Source organism: Meles meles, chromosome 5, assembly GCF_922984935.1.
Source record: "Meles meles chromosome 5, mMelMel3.1 paternal haplotype, whole genome shotgun sequence".
In the NCBI taxonomy this organism is placed as follows: Eukaryota; Metazoa; Chordata; class Mammalia; order Carnivora; family Mustelidae; genus Meles; species Meles meles.
The window spans coordinates 83783773-83802543 of record NC_060070.1 but is presented as its reverse complement, the minus strand read 5'-3'; the positions used below and the strand labels follow the sequence as shown (position 1 = coordinate 83802543).

Sequence of the window (18771 nt, the reverse complement as noted above, 5' to 3'; positions counted from 1 at the left end):
TTAACTCTTACTACACCACGGGGAGAAAGACGCATAGCCTCCGTTGCACAAAGGAGGATGTGTCTCAGAATAAAAGTACATAAATTGCTTAGGGAATCTCTGCTAATAAGTTTTAGAGACACAATTGGAAGTCGAATCTGCACACGTTCCCTTCACACAGCTCTACAAGACGCAGACGTGGAGTTGGTCTGACATGCTTTTTCCAGTTTCCAGAATGAATTCTTTGTGCGAAGTTGTTTCTCCTCCAATTTCCTCCAGGCCCATTATGGTGAGTGTTGGGGTAATAGGATACTGGAGTTTGGGTTTTTAATTCGGGGTCAGCGCCTTTTCTTCGCGTCCCGGCGCTGTCCCGGGAAAGTGGTGCTAACGTTCCGCGGTGTCGCGGCAGGAGCGGGTAGTCGCCTCCAACTAAAGGGGAAGGGTCTATTCCCACCCTCACGCGAACAACAAACAAAAGACAACAAAACAAAAGACAATAAAACAAATCCTCGCAACCCCAAGCTAGGCAGGGCCTCCGGTGGACCGGGGAGAGGAGGGTCGGGGCAATGATGCGCCTCGGGAGCGCCCTCTGGCGAAGACGGAGCGCGAGTGTCCCCGCCCTGGCCCCCCTTCGCCGCCGCCGCCGCCGCCGCCGCGGCGCCCCCGCCCGGCTCTCCGGGTTCACTCTCGGTCTCTCACTCCGTGAGACACAGACGGCAGCTTTCCGAGCGAGCGGGGGACAGGCTGAGGCGGCACCAGCACAACTGCGCCGCTCGCCCCGAGAGGACCTGGGCGCCGGGAGAGAAGGCAAAGCCCGGAGCCCCCATCCCCTCTCTCCCCGGGGCTCTACTGAGCCGACGGGCAGCTCGGCGGCCGCGCGCGGCCCCCTTTGAGGCCACTTCGCGGGGTGTGCCAGGACTTGGGGACGCGGCTCGGGAAGAGCCGGGGCGGGAGAAGGCGGCGGCGGAGAAAAGGGGCGCGCACCAGGACGGGAGAAGAGTGAGTGGCGGGTTGGGCGGCGGCGGCGGCGGCCGTAGCCGCGGGTACCTCCCGGCCTCGCCGCTTCGCAGGCAGCACCGCCTCCCGGGCCGCGGCCGCCCGGCCGGGTCCTCTGCGCGTTCCCGGGCCGCGAGCCGGCGCACGATGCGCCCGGCTGGGTTCTGATCGCCGCCGCGCCGCCGCCTCCGCCGCGATGATCCCCCCCGAGCCGCCGCAGCAGCAGCTGCAGCCGCCGCCGCCGGCACCGCCGAACCATGTGGTGACCACCATCGAGAACCTGCCGGCCGAGGGCAGCGCTGGCGGCGGCAGCCTGTCCGCCTCTTCCCGGGCTGGCGTACGCCAGAGGATCCGCAAAGTGCTGAACAGGTGAGCGGCGGCGGGGGCGCGGGGCGAGGGCTGCGGGAGCCGGGCCCGGGGTCTCGCCGGACCCCCGGCGGCCCTGAGGCCCCTTGGGACGGAGTCGCGGCCGAGGGAGACTGAGGAGACCCGGCGACGACGCGCCCCGCGCTTGCGGGGAGGCCGTGGCAGCTTTGTCCCAGAGCGGGCAGCCCTGGGGCGCCGGGCTGCCGGCTGGTCCGAGGCGGGAGTTCGGGGAGAGGCGGGGTTTGCTGCCCGCCTGCCGTGTGTCTGCACTCACACCCTCGCACACGCGTGTTGCCTCGGTCCCCTTACCCACTCGGACCCCAGCTTTGCGTCCAGGGGACAGGGGGGACCCAAGGGTGGCCCGGGCGGAGGCGGGAAGACGCGGGGCTGCGGGGATGGCGAAGAAGTCGCCGGCCTCGCGCTGTCGCCCGCCGCGGCTGGATGTCTCCAGCCTCCACGCAAGGGGATGGAGGGAGTCGTGGCGACAGCCCGGGCGGGCAGGAGGGGACCCACTTCTGTCTGACGCTCCAGTTGCCGCTCAGACTCGTCCAAGCTGGGACCAGGGAACGGGAGGCTGGAGGCCTGGATCAGACCCACGCAAAGTGCAAGAATGTTGCGAGAAGGGTGTGAGCAGGAGGGGCCCGGTTATTCCAAGGCGGGCTAAAGCCAGAGGAGGCGAGCGCGATCGCCGGCGCCTCCAGTGCTGGAATCTGCGCAGTGAATGGATCAAGGACGAGGCTTTTTAGGCTCCGAACACAGGTTGATGTGAAAATGGGGCCCCGGGTGCCCCTGACTCAACTGTTCCGTGGAGAGGACTTTTTCTACTTAAGTAACTTGAAATGGTTGAAGAGCTGACATTACAAAACACACAGGATTGGTTTTGTGTGTTTTTATTTAAGTGCGTGAGCGCTTTTTTGGTGCATCTGTACGGGTAACTCTTAAGGTTGCTCTGTTCGTACAGGTTTCTGTGTGGCACAATTTTGGGTGGCCGAGACTCCCCACAGAGCTATGGGGAATTCACATAGAACTCTATGGGGCTTAAAGCTGTAGTGGGAGCACAAAATATGCACAGAAATGGGAGCTGAAAGATGGAATATGGTTTAATTCAGGTATAACAAATCGCAAACCATTCCGGTCCTTTGCAAAGACTTAACATGTACATTAGCTTATTTGTGGGTACTTAAGTATGTTTCCATTTATCAGCAGACAAGAAGCAATTCACTGGGAGTGAGACAGGAGTTGGTAATACAAAGTCAAGACTCTACTTTCCTTCGAGCTGTAGCTTAGGATAACACCTTACAAAATATTACATTTAAAAGACAGTGGCCAGAAGTTGAGTCAAGAAGATGTTGGCTTACTACATGCTCTATAGGTTTCCTATTCTTCACAAACATCTGTGGTTTTTTGAATCGTAAATATCTTGGTATTGGATATTTAAATTTTTAAGCAGAGTATGTTAAATATTAATATCCCTCATCAAATTGGAAAAAAGCCGGGTGCAATCGTTCATTTATCTTTGCTTGATTACAAGTTCTTATTGATTCTGTGCAAGTTATTTCTTGATATTTAATGAATCTTAGAGTCCAGAATAAAAAGATCACTGAGGAGACTTGGCTGTCATCATTTCTCAGCCAATAACTAGCCACGTGGCGTGGGGCAGAGCTGCACATCTCCCTGGGGCTTGGCTTCTGCATTTGTAAAACATGTTTTATAGTACTTGTCTTACCGCTCTTGTCATGAGATAATACTAAAGAAATACTAAAGAAACACCTGGATGAATATACAACTCTACATAATCTCATTTCTTTAGCAGCTTTTTTGTTATCTGAGGTTGTTCTGTGGGAGCATCATAGGCAAATGAAGTGTTGGTACGTCATAAGTAGAACTTCGTGTATTACTAAGCCTTCAGTGATCTGCGTGACATGAGTTGTACTATTCCTAATTTACAGAGGAAGAATTAGACTGAAAGATTGGGCCAGTGACATGTCATCTCAGGCTCCTCTGTGAATGGGAACATACCCAGAGTTAAAGCCTTTCCACCTCAACTGAAACATCTAGTTGTCTTTCAAAATTCTTCAGAATTTTCAATATAATATTTTATATTGAGTTAATGGTCTTCCCTTGTACTTAAAGGGACAAGAAGAAAATATTTCTTCTGAGAAGGAGCATCTTTGGTATGAAGACTGAAAAAAAAGTCAGACTAAATATAAAAATCTTGATGGAATAATTTCATTAGCATGTAGATGAGTTTGGCTTCTGCACCATGATTATGTCTACAGGAGGTCATTGGTAGTGGCTGATGAGTGACTGGGCTCTACAAACAACAATATGGGAAGAAAGTAGAATTTTAGAGCTCTTGTGCCAGCATGTGGGCGTGGCTCCCCCTCGTCTGAATCCTCCAAGTAGGTTGAATCAGTCAGTAATGGCTAACAGGCTGGCCCACTGGGGCCAGATCCTAAGCATCTCTGTTCATTCTCTCAAAGCTTAAAATCCATCCCCCCTTCTTTTTCTTCTTCTTTTATCCTTCCTTTTTCCTTAATGATTCTATATCCTTCACCTGCCTTGCTCTATCAACTTACTATCCTCTGGGTTTCAGTTGCTTTTTTTTTCCCCCCCCCCATCTGCTTCTGGCATGGAGCAACTTAGCTGTTAGCAGAAACTGAAGTTGCAAAGCTGGGAGTTTAGAGCCAATATTAAAAAAAAAGTCTCTCCAATTTTTGGCATGCAGATATATGGTTGGCAGCATTCTATTGCTGTGAGCTGGCCAGTAGTCTCTTCAGTGACAGAATGGGACATTGCATCACTGTTAGTTAGCTCTTAGAATCCCATTGGGCCAAAGAGGCAGTGCTGACAGACTGACGATGGTGCAGTGAGATGGGGAGTGTTAGCCTACAGGCAACCTAAGCCCTGTGATTTGTCTGCCATTGGTGGAAATCTGTGACAATAGCTACAGGTCAACCCAGAGGAAGAAATGCAAATACATATGCTATCTATATCTACGCAGGGATAAATTGAAAAAAAAAAAGTACTGATTAATAATTAATTAAAGGTACTTGCTGTCAAGAAGCATAGACTGAAAAATGTAGTGTTACCTTAATGAAACCTGCTTAACATTCTGCATCATTTTACTTTCCTCAGTATAGCCCCTCATCCTTTCCCCCTTCTTTACAGGCTGGTAGAGTTGGATTGCTGCATTTTGTACATGGCAGTTGGGGCATCTCACTGATTACTCACTATCTATATAGTGATGAGTTTAGAATCTGATAGTATCCAAGATTTTGGTGTAAGAGGAGGTGCTAGGTAATTTTTTGAAACCAATTGATGGGATTTGTCACATTCTTCTCTCTGGTGGTATTCAAATTTGTTTCGGCAGTGGGATGCAAAAAATCCAAGATGGTTCTAATGCTGAAATAATTGTTACTTCTTTTAATTCCCAGAGATTTAGAATAATGTATTGGTTCGAGCATGGAACAAAATACGGCAAACTTTCCTCACGTATTTCTTAGCATGGAGTAGTATTTATTACCTTGTCACAGGCAAGCAGGATATGACAAAAAAGAAAACACTTCAAGGACAACGGTTGATGACCCTTTTACAAAAACTGCTGAATACTGGTATGTTAGAAAAATAGAGGAGTAGATGCTGTTCTGTATAGTATCTGGAGATTTGCTCCTCTAAAATGATTACTTAATGAAAGGTTTGTGAAAAACGAGTAATAGCTTGTTTTGTATTTTGCGTGTGTGCGGTTTTATTTATCTTTTCGAGTTGAGTACTATTTTCAGATCTCAGCAAAAATAATTGTGAATTTCCAGTTTTGACCCACTTTCTTCCCAAAAAGAGATTCATTGGGTTGTCTCAAGTTATAAAGGGGTTTCTGTCTTTTTGAATCCTGTAGTGGGGATATTTAGTAGAATGGAGCCACTTGTGTGATGCTGGGTCATCCATTCATTTGATTTGGAACTGATGTCCAACTTCCATTTTGATTCATTATGTTAATTTTAAAATTTCTGAAAAATTTTTGAGTTGAAGACCAAGAAACATTAAAGAGGAGAGCATTGGTAGCAAGCCTAAATAAAATCCACATATAAGATAGGATATGTGTATATAGCATTTATGAGTCATTAAATAAGGTGGACAGAACATGGTGAACTAACAGAATGGCTGCCAAGAACAGGAGTATGCTTGAACTAAGTATTAGGTACAGTTGATGAGGACATAATTTAGATGATCCCTTTTTATCAAGTCAGAAGGCTCTTGTTGAAAAATTGATAGCGAAGCTCTTCCTCAAGCTGCTTCTTCTAACAGATGTCAGAATGAAAGGAAAGACCAACTAGTGATGAGGATAATTGATACACAGTATTCCAAATTGAACCGGGTGGTGTGATTAAAAACAGACATTTCTAAGATCAGTAGTAAACAAAGGATGTCGAAGGATGAATTTATTTTTAACCAAAGGACAAAATTATGAAAATAAAAGATCATCCTCTATAGTTATTTTTTTTATACAGAGGGCTTGGAGAAATGAGCATTTATATTAAAGTGGTATCTGGTTTACTTGGGATAGAGATAATATATTTCCAAGTAATGTGTAAGAAAATGGATGCATCTTTGTGTAATTTTCCTTTGAGCTTTCACCATTTCAAGATCCTTCAGAGTCCAGGGCCATCATAATAGAAGTCTATTTTTACTGTACACTGCTGTAATAAAGACGATATAGGAAATTAAGTTGGCTGCCCAGATAGTTCTAAAGTTGCCTAATGCAAGAGCTGATTTATTATTTAATTGCCATTTCTCATAAAAGTAGAATGCAGAATGTGGAATACCACCACCAGGTTTTAGTTTAGCTTTCTCATTCATTTGAGTTCAGGCCAATGAGCATTCACTGTACCTTTTTCAAACACATTAATTCTTGATTATGTTTCTAAAAAAAGTATGCTTAAGAAGTTAAACTCCAATAGCCACATGGAAAAATATCTCACAAATATTTCTTTCTTTCTTTTTTTTTTTTTAAAGATTATTTATTTATGTATTTGTCAGAGAGAGAGAGAGAGAGAGAGCAAGCGCGTGCATAGGCAGGCAGAGTGACAGGCAGAGGCAGAAGGAGAAGCAGGCTTCCCGCCGAGCAAGGAGCCCAATGTAGGACTCGATCTGAGGATGCTGGGATCATGACCCAAGCTGAAGGCAGCCGCTTAACCGACTGAGCCACCGGGGCGTCCCTGGCATATTTCTTGACTGTAGCATGAACATATACAAGTATAAATTCTCATTTTTAATGGCCAAACAACATGACATAAAATTTGCCATTGTTAAGTGTATAATACAGTAGTGTTATTTGTGCGTATATTGTCATGCAACATATGTCTAGAATTTTATCATCTTGCAAAACTGAAACTGAATCCGTTAAACAACTCCTCTTTCTCCCTTCCACGCTGACCCTGGCAACCAGCATTCTACTTTTGTTTCTAAGAGTTTAACTTTTCTGGATACCTCATATAAATGGAATCATGTAGTGTTTGTCTTTTTATGACTGGCTTAATTCACTTAGCCTAATGTCCTCATGTTGTGCCACCTGAGAGAATTTCCTACTTTTTTTAGGCTGAATAATATTCCACTGTATGTATATACCACATTTTCTTTATCCATTTATCTGTTGATGGACATTTAACTTCTTCCATCCCTTGACAATGGTGAATAAAGCTGCAGTGAGCATGAATGTGAAATATGTCTTCAAGATCCTATTTTCAATTTTTTGGGATATATACCCAGAAGTAGGATTGTTGGATCATATGGTGATTCTATTTTTATTTTTTGGAGTTTTTCATAGCATTGGCACCATTTTATATTCTCACTCACAGTGTCTAAGAGTTCCAGTTTCTCCACATCCTTGCCAACACTTGTTACTCTGTGTGTGTGTGTGTCTGTGTGTGTGTGTGTGTGTGTGTGTGTGTGTGTGTGTGTTTATTGTGGCCATCCTCAGGGTTGTGAAGTGACGTCTCATTGTGGTTTTGATTTGCCTTTCCCTAATGATTACTGATGCTGAGCAGTTTTTCATAAACTTTTTGGCCATTCGTATGTCTTTGGAGAAATGTCTACTTAAGACCTTTGCTCATTTTTAAATTGGATTTTTGGGGGCTTTTTAGTTATTGAGTTGTAGGAGTTCTTTATGTATTCTGGGTATTAATCCCTTATTAGATATATGGTTTACAAGTATTTTCTCCCATTCCATTGGTTGCTTTTATACCCAGTTGACAGTTTCTATGTTTATTTGTTCTTAATCACTTACTGTGTGCTGAGCCCTCTTCTGGAGGACACATAGGTAATAAAACATTATTCTTGGCCTGAAGGACCTCAAAATCTAACTGGGTAATTGGGCACATGTTCTGCTACTGGGAGTGAATCATTATAATCTGTAACCTGAATTTTTATGGATAATGTCTAATTGTATGCCTCCCCATATCTAGATACTAGATTCTTACATGCAATCCATATTAAACTTCTCATTCTACCATTTTGACCTAATATAGTGACTACTTGTATGCACAATAGTTAAGAAGAAATTTCATAGGAAATATCAAAGAAAACAGTAAAAATAAATATGTCTTAGAAAGTGTTTTCTTAGAAAAATGTCACACCTCAGTCAGTGGCAATGAAAGTAATTTGTTTAAGAATACTATTATTAAAAATTTTTAATGATTATTTTCTATTGGATTTAAATTCCAAACTTTCTCTGAGGAAATTTTTTAAAAGATTTTATTTATTTATTTATTTGAGAGAGAGGGAGCCACCTTGTGCACACGAGTTGGGGGGAGGAGCAGAGGGGGAGGAAAAAGCAGGTTCCCCCGGGGGCCCATCCCAGGACTCCATCCAGGGTCCTGGGATCATGACCTTAGCCGAAGGCAAACACTTAAGGGGCTGAGCCATCCTGGTGCCCCTGCCTGAAGAAAATTTATGTATGTGACTCTGTGGTGGTTAAAAAATACCTTAAATACCATTTTGCAAGCTCTGATAATATGTACCACCAATTCTTGCCATTTTAAAAATTAATTAGGGAAACCTACTACAATTGAATAAACACTAAAGGATTTAAAAAACTAAATCAGTCTAATTATTTAGATTTAGAGTTAAAGGGCTATAATTCCTAAACATTCCTGACTCAGAGATAGCAAAAGTACTGACTCATTGTATAAGACAAATACTTTACTGTTTTCCCATTCATTCATTCATTCATTCATTCAGTATTTATTGAGTTCTTCCTATATGTTGGGCACTACAGGATCACAGCAGTGAACCAGACAGGTATGGGCTGAAGAGGACTCTTGGGTGCCATTGGTAGAGTTTCTAACTGTTATTACCCTTTCAGTATAATTTATCAAGGGGACAATTTAAGTAAAGTAGAAATAATGGTAACATACATCACCTCTCAAAAATGATTAGATTTTCAAGCTGATCTAACAGAGGTGTACAAAAAAGCCTCATAATTTAGCTGGTTCACGTGTAGGCAAACTACTCAAGAGGAAGACTGAACCCATAATAAAATTATTTGAAGTGTACACAGAGTCCAGAGGTAGATCTTTCCTGATGAATGCAGTACAATTTGTTTCACCCAGAACTTTAAAAAAAAAAAAAAAAAAAAAAAAAGGAGGAGGACTAGCTAGCCATAATGTTTATCTACCTTCAGAATGTTGGGAAAAAAAGGAGAGTAGATTTGAATCCCATCCTGCCATTGCAGGGCGAGCCTATCAATAGGTCAGTGCCATGTGAATCAAGAAAACAGAGTTTCCTAAAAACAAGCAAACAAACAAAAAAGGAAAATAGTTTCCTGACAATATGAACATTCTAAACAATAGGAACAGCTTTAAGGGACCTTGAACACATGGACATATGTCACAGGTAAGAGAGATTTAAAATAGGGCAACAGCATGAGCATGAGTTAGGGGAAGGACTGCATGCACTATTATATAATTTGATACAACCCAATGAGAGTGTTTGAATTAAAATTAGCATATAGACAGTAGATCAGATTCTTAAATCTTACATTATAAAGTATACATTTTATATTATAAAACTTACAGCATGTGTGTTCTTATAATAACAATAGTGGTTATATTATCATCCTTTTATAGATAGAGAAACCAATTTTTGTGGCCATACAGTTTAGTGCTTTTATATGGCTGCAGAGGACGGAGAGCCCACACTAGATGGGAGATAGGGCAGGAAGGTTCAGGGATAGCATTTTCCCTTGGCATTGAGAGATAATGTCTTAGCGAAGGCTGCTATAACAAGATACCATAGACTATGTGGCTTAAACAACAGACATTTACTTCTCACAGTTCTGGAGGCTGGGAAGTCTGAGATCAGAAGGCCAGTTGAGTGAGTGTCTGGTAGTAGTCAGCCATCTTCTCCTATCTTCAATCTGTAGTACAAGAGAGCAATCTCTCTCCTGTCTCTCCTTATAAGGGTACTAATTTCATCATGGGAACTCCACCCCAGTGACCTCACCTCAATCTAACTACCTTCTGAAGTTCCCATCTCCAAATACCATCACACTGGGGATTTGGGCTTCAACTCATGAACTCTGGGGGGGACATAAACTTTCAATCCATGACAGATGGGTAGGAAAGGCATATATGTAAGAAGGGGGGTAGTAGAAAGGATGAAGCCAAATATGGGGTAAAAGATAGTAAGAGGACTAAGTGTCCAGTTTGACAGTATTATGTGGAAGTAAAAAAGGCAGTGGAGTGGAGTGAGGTTAGAATTGTAGGATGGAGACAGACACTGGGCACTCCTAGGTGCTCTGATAAGGAGTTAGACTTCACTCTAACTATTGTGGAATATTGAATAGAGAAAGGACATGATCAGAGATGTGCCTAAATGTGATATTCTGAACACAGTCTGTAGGACAGAAGGAGAGGGGAGGGACCGAGGTATGGGGGACAAGTTAAGGACTACCATAGCCATTTAGGAGAGTGGACAAAGGAGTCTAAATGGGATGGAGGCAGGGAGAGGGAAGTGCTGTGATTTGGACAGAATCTGGACCAAGATCAGGAAGAGGAAGATTAGATTATTTTGGAGAAAGTACCCAAGAGTGCCTACAACATTGTGGGTATTTAAGTTTTTTTTTTTTTTAAGATTTTATTTACTTATTTGACAGACAGAGATCACAAGTAGGCAGAGAGGCAGGCAGAGAGAGAGAGGAAGAAGCAGGCTTCCCGCAGAGCAGAGAGCCTAATGTGGGGCTCGATCCCAGGACCCTGGGATCACGACCTGAGCCGAAGGCAGAGATCTTTAACCCACTCAGGTGCCCCTAACATTGTGGGTATTTAATACTTGTTTTACAAAATGGTATTTAAAAGTTGTTTTGAGGAAGGAATCTGCTCACCATGGCAGAAGAGACCTAGGGTATTGTGTGAACTACACAGACAGTCAGGAGGACAGCAGCCAGACAATCAGAGTGTGGTCCCAGGACCTGTGCTGGTTCAGAAACTGCATAATCAGAATGTGACATGAACAGAAATCGACAGTGAGCATTCAGAAATATCTATAGATAGCCGACAGAACTTTTATGTCTTTCCTTCTAATATTAAAAATGGGGTCATGTATTTTGGTAAGTTTTTGGTTTTTGCCATTTTATTTTTCTAGTAGCTGGTTTTTAAAGTTGCATTTCACAAAAGCATTGCCTGCAATGAATGGAAAGGAACAACTGATATCTTACAGTACATAGTTCGAGAGGCACGCACCGGTCCCAGCCCAGTATCCAAGAGGGAGCAACTGGGAGTCTGGATTCAACAGTGAACCTCGAAGTGCATCTAATCCCAAGGTAGGGGTTCCTTATAGCAGTAGCATTAGGCTGGTGCTAGTCACGGCCTTGGAAATATCCCAGCTGGTGCTACGAAGGCAGTACATTAGCTCAGAGGGATACATTAAGTATCGGGGACTCAAGCCAACAGCTTGTGTCGGGACTCCCACCTTAGACGCTAGGCAGGGTGACTTTTACAAGTAAGAAGTGGGACAGCACAGCACCCCAGTTCTGTGGAATGGGTTGTAAGTGGAGACGCTACCTTTCAGGGATCACGAGGTGAAAGAAAGCACATTCTGAGTGAGAGAAAGGAAAGTCAGGGTTCCGTGGCTGCTGGCGTGAGTGCAGAACCACTGGTAGGGCTTCATTTCAAGCTCTGAGGAGCAGACACTAGGAGCTCTGCAGCCATTCGACAGAGGATGACTGTGCGGGGTAAGAGGCATCATCTGGATATTGTGGATACTGCAGGGAGCAAGGCATAAAAGACCTCCACTGTCATGGTGACAGCATTGGAGTTGGGGCAGGCAATGAAGGAACACGAAGACAGCTATCCTGTTGTGCTAAGGACAACACAGAAAGTTAAAGTGGGGGGAGGCAACAGAGAGGCAGTGGGTGGTGCTTTGACTTGAGGGGTCAGAAGAGCCCCCCCCCACCACCAGGTCACAGTGAAGCTAAGATTGGAATGATCAGAAGGAACTGGCCACTTGAAGGTCACTCCAGGCTGAGATGCTAAGGTGAGACAAGCAGGCACAATGTACTGAACGAGAGGGAGGCTGACGTGCAGGATGGAAGTGAGCAGAGGAGGAGCTCACAGCGGACGGGGCATAAGATCTTTTAGGGCCTCAGAGGCCAGGAGACGAGTTTGGGTTTTATAAGTGGGAGGGGGAGCAACTGGAAGGTATTCAGCAAAGGCGTAATCTGGCTAATGTTTTGGAAAGACTATTCTAGCTGCTGTTGGAGAAGGGATTGTCGGAGAGGTAAGCGATTACTGGAGGGAAGGAGGTGTTGGAGGCTTGGACTGGAGGGTGGCAATCGTGGCAGAGAGAAACAATCATGTTTTGGAATGATCTGCGCTGGGAGATGGAGTCCATGGGACTCGGTGAGTGATTTGAAGAGGCTGCTGAAGGAAAAGAATAAAACAAAATTCCAGTTTGGGGGGCTTGAGAAATTGAGTAAGTGAAGGGGCCACTGTCGTAAGATGGGAAGGACAGGGAGAGTAACATATTTGTGGGGAAAAAGTCAGGCAATTACTTCTGGCAAGTTCTTTTAGAAATGTCTAGTGGAAATGTCCAGTGACAGATGGAGTCTGGGTTTCTGGGGAGAACGCAGGGGCTGGGGATTTGCATTTGGGGGTCACGGGGTGGTCCTGGGTGAGATCATTTGGAGAGACAAAGTGAGAAAGCGGACGAGAAGGGTCCGTGGTCAGTCTGGGCAGTGCATCCACCTCTGAGCTAAGGACCTGGAGTAGGAGAGGTCTGAAGGAGGAGAGAAAACAGGAGCCTGTGGTATTCAGAAGCCTCAGGGAAGAAAGGAGGGAGGGAGGAGATAAAGGGTGCACAGCGCTGAAGTCATCAAGGGAAGGACAGAGGAATAGGCAATGGCTCAGCAACGTGGGAACCTTGGGGGCCACGAAAGGCACAGGTTCAGAGTGGTGGTACATGGAAGCCTGAATGGAGTGGCTGGGGAGGGAAAGCGGGGGAGGCCTTTAAAACATAACTTTTGAGAAGTTTTGCTCTAATGAGGGGCAAAAGCAGAGTCTCTTAATAGAGGAGATAACACCAAAGGTCTGCGTGCTCATGGGGGATGGTAGTGTGTTAAGGAGGAAGTTGCAGGATAATGGAACAGGATAATGGAAGAGGGGAGAGCCTTGAGAAGGCTTGTGGGTGGAATCGAAAGGAAGGGGGGAAGGTTGGACACTCTCCATGATAAGAGAGGAATACAGCATGTGGGTGTAAATGAAGGTGATCTGGTAGATTTTGATGGGAATAAAACTCCGTTTCTGGCTGGGGACTTTTCTTTCTCTTCCAGTTCTACGGCAAGGATATCAAGGCAGGTATGAGAATGAAGGAGCTAGGTGCTGGGAGGGGTGTAGGACATCAGTGCAGAGGGAAGTGGGTACCAGTCATTTTGAAGAGTCAGAAAGGAAGTATACGAAAGAAGTGTAGTAGGATTGAAGGACGGTGCTGTGTGCTTATTTGACATTTGTTGGTGGGGCGACGTAGGGGGTGTGATGGGCAGAAAGAAGTCTGTCCTGGATAGGGTTAACGCAGAAACAGATCTGGGCCCAAGTGACACAGGAAGCAAGAACCCTCTGTGAATTCAGCTATGAGGAAGTCAGGATATTAGTACGGGGCACACCTCGGGGAGCTCAGTAGGATTCGTGTCCTGAATACATCTGGGAATAGGATGTGAGAGACACAAGAGAGAATTAAAAGTCACTCAGAGATTTTGTGTCTGGGCTGTAGGCATGATGGTGTCCCCTTCAGAATGTGATCGATAACGTTCTGTCTCAGGCAACTGACCTAAGTTTTGGGCTTCAATTTTCTCATTTGACCACTAGTCCTACCCTTTCATTTCCGGTTGCATTTTGGGGATTTTTAAATGAAATAACGTCTGGGTGTGGGCTTGGAAAGCCGCCAAGCACCATGCAGTTGTTATCCTTGTCACAATATTCAAAGGGGAGTGGGGTCTTCAGGGCTTTGAGCTGCCTTCAGGCCCCTGACAGATGCCGACTGGTGCCTTCAGCGTGCGGAGGCCTTGAGTGCAGGCCGCATGCTGGCCTGCTGGTTTCCCTCCTGAGCCTTGTCAGTCAGAATCTGAACGGGAACCCACGCACCTGTGAACAAAGCACAAGTCTTTACTTCAGTGTATTCCATTTGTTAAAAGCTGGATGTGATTTTTATTATTATTATTTGGTTTGTTTTAAGAAAACCTCTTCTTGGGAAGACTCACGTGGCCGAAGGTGTCTGTCCTGCTGTCTGGTTGCGCCTCTCAGAGTGATTAATGCTTCCAAGGTAGCTGTGGTGTGTAAAGGAGTTCGACAGGCTTCGGGAAGGGGTTAGTGCCTCTTGAACTGGGGAGGTTTCAAAATGAGCGTGGGCCTAAAAGGCTCCACAGAGGCCGGCAGTGGGACAGACAGAGCGGCTCAGAGGGAAGGGACAGAGCAGCTTTAATGTGCTAATGAGGGGAAGCCCAGATGCCAGCAGGATCAGAGGAGCTCTTTGTGACACTGGGTTCCTGGGGATGGCTGGAGTCTCTGTCCCGATCTGTATCCTGCTGTAGGCAGAAGAAACACTGTGCTCTCAGAGAGGGCCCTTTCCTCAACAGATAGCCTTACAGACCACTCTGAAGGCCGGTGGGTGGTGAGGGGCCTCGGAAAATTCCAGGGTCAGGTGACAGCTTGAAAACAGGGAGGCTGTGAGGTGGGGGGAGGTGTGTGTGGGAGGACAGAGGAAGGGTGGGGGAATCTGTTCCGGATGGTGTGTGTAGTCGCAGAGAGACTAAGAAGGATATTTGCAGCTAATTACAAAATTAATTACAAGTTGTCCTTCCAGTACTGCCAAGCATGGTGAGTGGCATCCAGGCCTGTCCAACAGGAGGTGATGAGTCTTTCGAAAATGGCGCAGGGCAGTTTCTAGCTAGTTATGGAGTAAGTCTGAAACATCATGAAAACCAACCAAACAGAAACCACCACCATCACCCAGTGAACTGGAATGAAATCATGGTCTGGTTGCTTCATTCAGTGATTGCTCTGGAATTCCTTGTAGGGAGGGGTTGGAAGCACGGTCCTTTTTTTTTTTTTTTTAAATTCTAAATTTTTTATTTATTTTATTTTTTTATTTTATTTGACAGAGAGAAATCACAACTAGGCAGAGAGGCAGGCAGAGAGAGAGGAGGAGGCAGGCTCCCTGCGGAGCAGAGAGCCCGATGTGGGGCTCGATCCCAGGACCTTGGGATCATGACCTGAGCCGAAGGCAGAGGCTTTAACCCACTGAGCCACCCAGGCGCCCCGTGGAAGCAGGGTCTTGAAGCTGACTTTGCATAGCGTGGACATAGTATTTATAAAGATTGTGTGTTTACTTGTACTTTCCCCATCTACTGATGGAGGGATTGGGTAACTAAAGCTTCCCCAGTCATCTGGTAGGGCCTTTTCTAGATTTCATCATAATGTCTAGGGTCGTTAATGTCTCTGGAAATACGAGTTCCCAGATAAGAGAGACAAATGAAATGAAGATGATCAATCCACAGTATCCTGACCCTATCTTTATCTCCTGCTTTTCCTTTCTGAAGCTTTCTCGGGTATATAAATATTTAATATGATGTACTATGTATATTATTTTCCAAATAATGATTATTTGTAATCAGTCTTTGTTTTTTTCTCTCTTGCTCTGTTTTTCATTCTTTCTCTCTCTCTCTCACACACACACACACATACATTTTGATAGATGATAGTTTTCCATTGGAATAGTTTGTCTTATTTGAAAACAGCCGTCACATTTCCTTACCATGCTTTTTTGGGGCTCAGAGTTGGTTCAAGAAGAATGCTTTATTTTTAACATGTTATATTTTTATTTTGGAACTATACTGAATTAGTATCATCTAAGAAAATAAAAATATTTTGTGTGGAATGACCTATGAGCTAGCTCTACCTGAGAATGTCCCTGTACCTACAGAATAGCCACCCCATAAGACTTCTTCCCCACCCAGCCTCCCTTTCCCCGAGCCATAAATGGTTTTATTACAACACTCCAGGCTCCGGGTGATAATGAGTCTGGTGACTTGACTTTAAAAATTTTCCCTTTCCGCCTGCTTTGATTCTAACAGTTTGTGTGATTTGTGTTTTTCAGGCAAAATTCTTCTTCTCCTCCCCCTTGCTCTCTTCCTCCTCCTTGTCCTTCCTTTAAAAAAAAAAAATTCCTTCTTTCCTCGATGCGTCCCATTTATTTCCTGCACCTCATGGGATCCATGCATTTTGGATTGACCTTCCCTAGTGAAAGCTGGGTGCTCTTGATCCTAAAGAAATATAGGCAACGAGGTGCTTGCTTGCGCTGGTTTTAGAAGATTGATCATTTGCAACTCTAATGCTGATAAATGGACTCATTTGTGTCCAATGCAAAGAGACCATAATTATTACCGCCCTAGCCCCAAAGTTAATTGCAACCTGAGACTATGCCTTTGACTGTGACTGAAGAAAAGCACCATTTAAAGCATTTACAGCAATGGGTATCAGATCACTCATTTTGGATTTCAATTTGTCAAAAATGGTGATTATGTAAAGTATGCCAAAGGGAATGTATGCAAGTGTGGGCTGATGTGCCAGGACTATTAGTGTGTTGGGCTGTGGATTGGTGAATTGAGATACACCAAAAATTTTCTTACCAGATTGCCGTCTCCCGTTTCCCTTTGTCACAACTAGAAAGTAGTTCATTGAATTTAGGAACCATTGGATTTAGAGAATCCTCTCTGCCTTTTTGGCTGCAACCAGAGAGGCAGGTAAAGGGCCAGAGTCTACAGTGCATCCTTTCTAAAAAAGGAATTTCCTTGGGCCGACGTGCTCTACCACAAACTCTTCCAAACAGTGGTTGGGGAAGGTAAAACATACGCAAGGAACAAAAGATTTTTACAGGGGAATATACAAGGACATGGAATGCTGGTGGTGGGGTGGAGGGTGGAGGGGAGCCTTGCAGGGAATTAGCCTTACATTTATATTACTGCTCTGCTGTTTTAACCATTAAAGTAATTGGCTTCATGAGGCATAGAATGTTGATTCTGGCCCCTCTTAAGGAAATGCTAGCAAGTGAACAAAGGAAAAAAAAGGCACAGAAGACATGTGACATATTAATGAATCAAAGACACCCTCATTCCTTGTCAGATTCCCCATTTTGGTGAATTACTAACACTGTCTGTGGAACTACTTTGATCTTAGGGAGTGGATAAAGCAGAGCCATGCCTGATGGTGCCTGGCGCAGAGTAGGTACTCAATGAATTTTAGTTTTGGCTTTTAAAAACTGATCAATGGAAAGGTGGGGGATATAGACAAATATAGAAAGATAATTTGGTGCCAGAGTTAGGAAAATACCAAGGTGTGCTACCTAAGTCCTACTCATAATTTAAAACTCCACACGTGTCTATGAATGCTTTTTTCCTTAAAATTTTCAATTCTGTCCTGTCATGAAATTTCCCATGCAATAATCCATTGTAGAAATGAAAACAGAAATCACTTAAAGATTGCTTTAGGCAGGAGAAGTTAAGAAGGGGGCTAGCCTGCTTACTTTAGCAACATAGGGCTCTGATCTCGGGGACCTCAGTTTCTTATCCGCTAACAGATTGTGTTGAGGACTAAAAGAATAAGAAACACGTAGAACAGCATCTGACATATAGAAAGTCCTACTCAAGCTTATTATTATTATTATCATTTTACTTGTTATTATCATCACTGACAGGTATAAAGGTATAAAGCCTGGGAAAAAGGGAAGAATGAAACCGATTGCCAAGATAACTGCAGGAGAGTAGACCCATGAGTGGCTGGTTTAGTGCTTTCTGCCCAGAGCTCCGCATAGCCCTTGAACATAATGTGTGTTGGCAGTCCTTGTTCAATGAATTAATGGTATGCTTGTAGTGATCTGGGCAAGGAAAGAGGAATATATGGTACTTAGAAGTCCTTGCTCAAAGTACTGGTTGGATTTTTAGAGTGTGGGAGATTGTACCCCTAGAGAGCCATAAGTGTTTTTGGCTGGAGGAGAAGAACCCACAAACATGGGAAAGCAGCAGAGATCAACTTTGCTGTCTTTGGAGTATTGTCCAGGGTTTTCCACCGGTGGGGTTGAGCATCACTTCCCAGAAGATTTTCAGAGGCGTACTGGTCAGTCAATGTTTGAGAATGTATCTGTGCAATAGCTATGAGAATTTTGACATGTCATTTGAAATACGTGCTCAGTAAATCTCTGTACATCTCTTATGGTGTACGATTATATATGACAATAAAGCCCAAGGATCTTTTGACAAGTCAAATGAAATTTGTTTTTAAAGCATATAGGTGGCCTTTCTTCTTTGTTTGCTGGACCTCCGAATAAAATGACAGCCCAGCCATTTCAGGAGTGGCTCACACGTGCTTGTGTCCTAGAAGCAAAGAGCCCATGCCGACAGTTAAGTTAGAGTTCCAACCCAAGAATTATTTGTTACCTCTGTATATTTAGATCATTCCTGCAAAGGTGGACTCAGGATAATTTGACAAGTTATCTGCACTGGATTAGAATGGAAACCAGCATAATATTTTTTCTAAAAGTGTCTGTTAGCTTAGTTGGCTTCTAAATTTCTGCTCTAGGACACACAGATGTGACACATCAGGGAGCAGGCCAGTGCCACTGGGTTACTCACTGTCACAGCCTTTCCCCCTCCTCTCTCCAGCCTTTGTTGCATCACTAAGGCGGGATGTTTTATCCACTGTGGAGTGATGAGACTTCTGCTTTATGACATTATCAAAGATCTGCATACATAAAAAAGAGTAATGAAGTCATTTGGCTTACATTCTTGCTATCATTTGTATTGCCTCTGTGCAGGGTTGAGTGAAGCAGTTTCTGTCGCTGCTGTAAGCAATAAGCCTCGAAATGTTAAATGCTGACTCAACATAAGCA

General features: G+C 44.5%; 1 protein-coding gene across 1 annotated transcript in view; it reads left to right on the top strand.

The window, feature by feature from the left end:
* Positions 1 to 712: 712 nt before the first annotated feature.
* SLC35F1 (solute carrier family 35 member F1) overlaps positions 713 to 18771 on the top strand; it is a 398751-nt gene continuing 380692 nt past the window's right edge. The window contains exon 1 of the mRNA XM_046004052.1: positions 713 to 1344. Coding sequence (XP_045860008.1) covers positions 1172 to 1344 — 173 coding nt within the window. The 5' untranslated portion in view covers positions 713 to 1171. The remainder of the gene's footprint in view (positions 1345 to 18771) is intronic.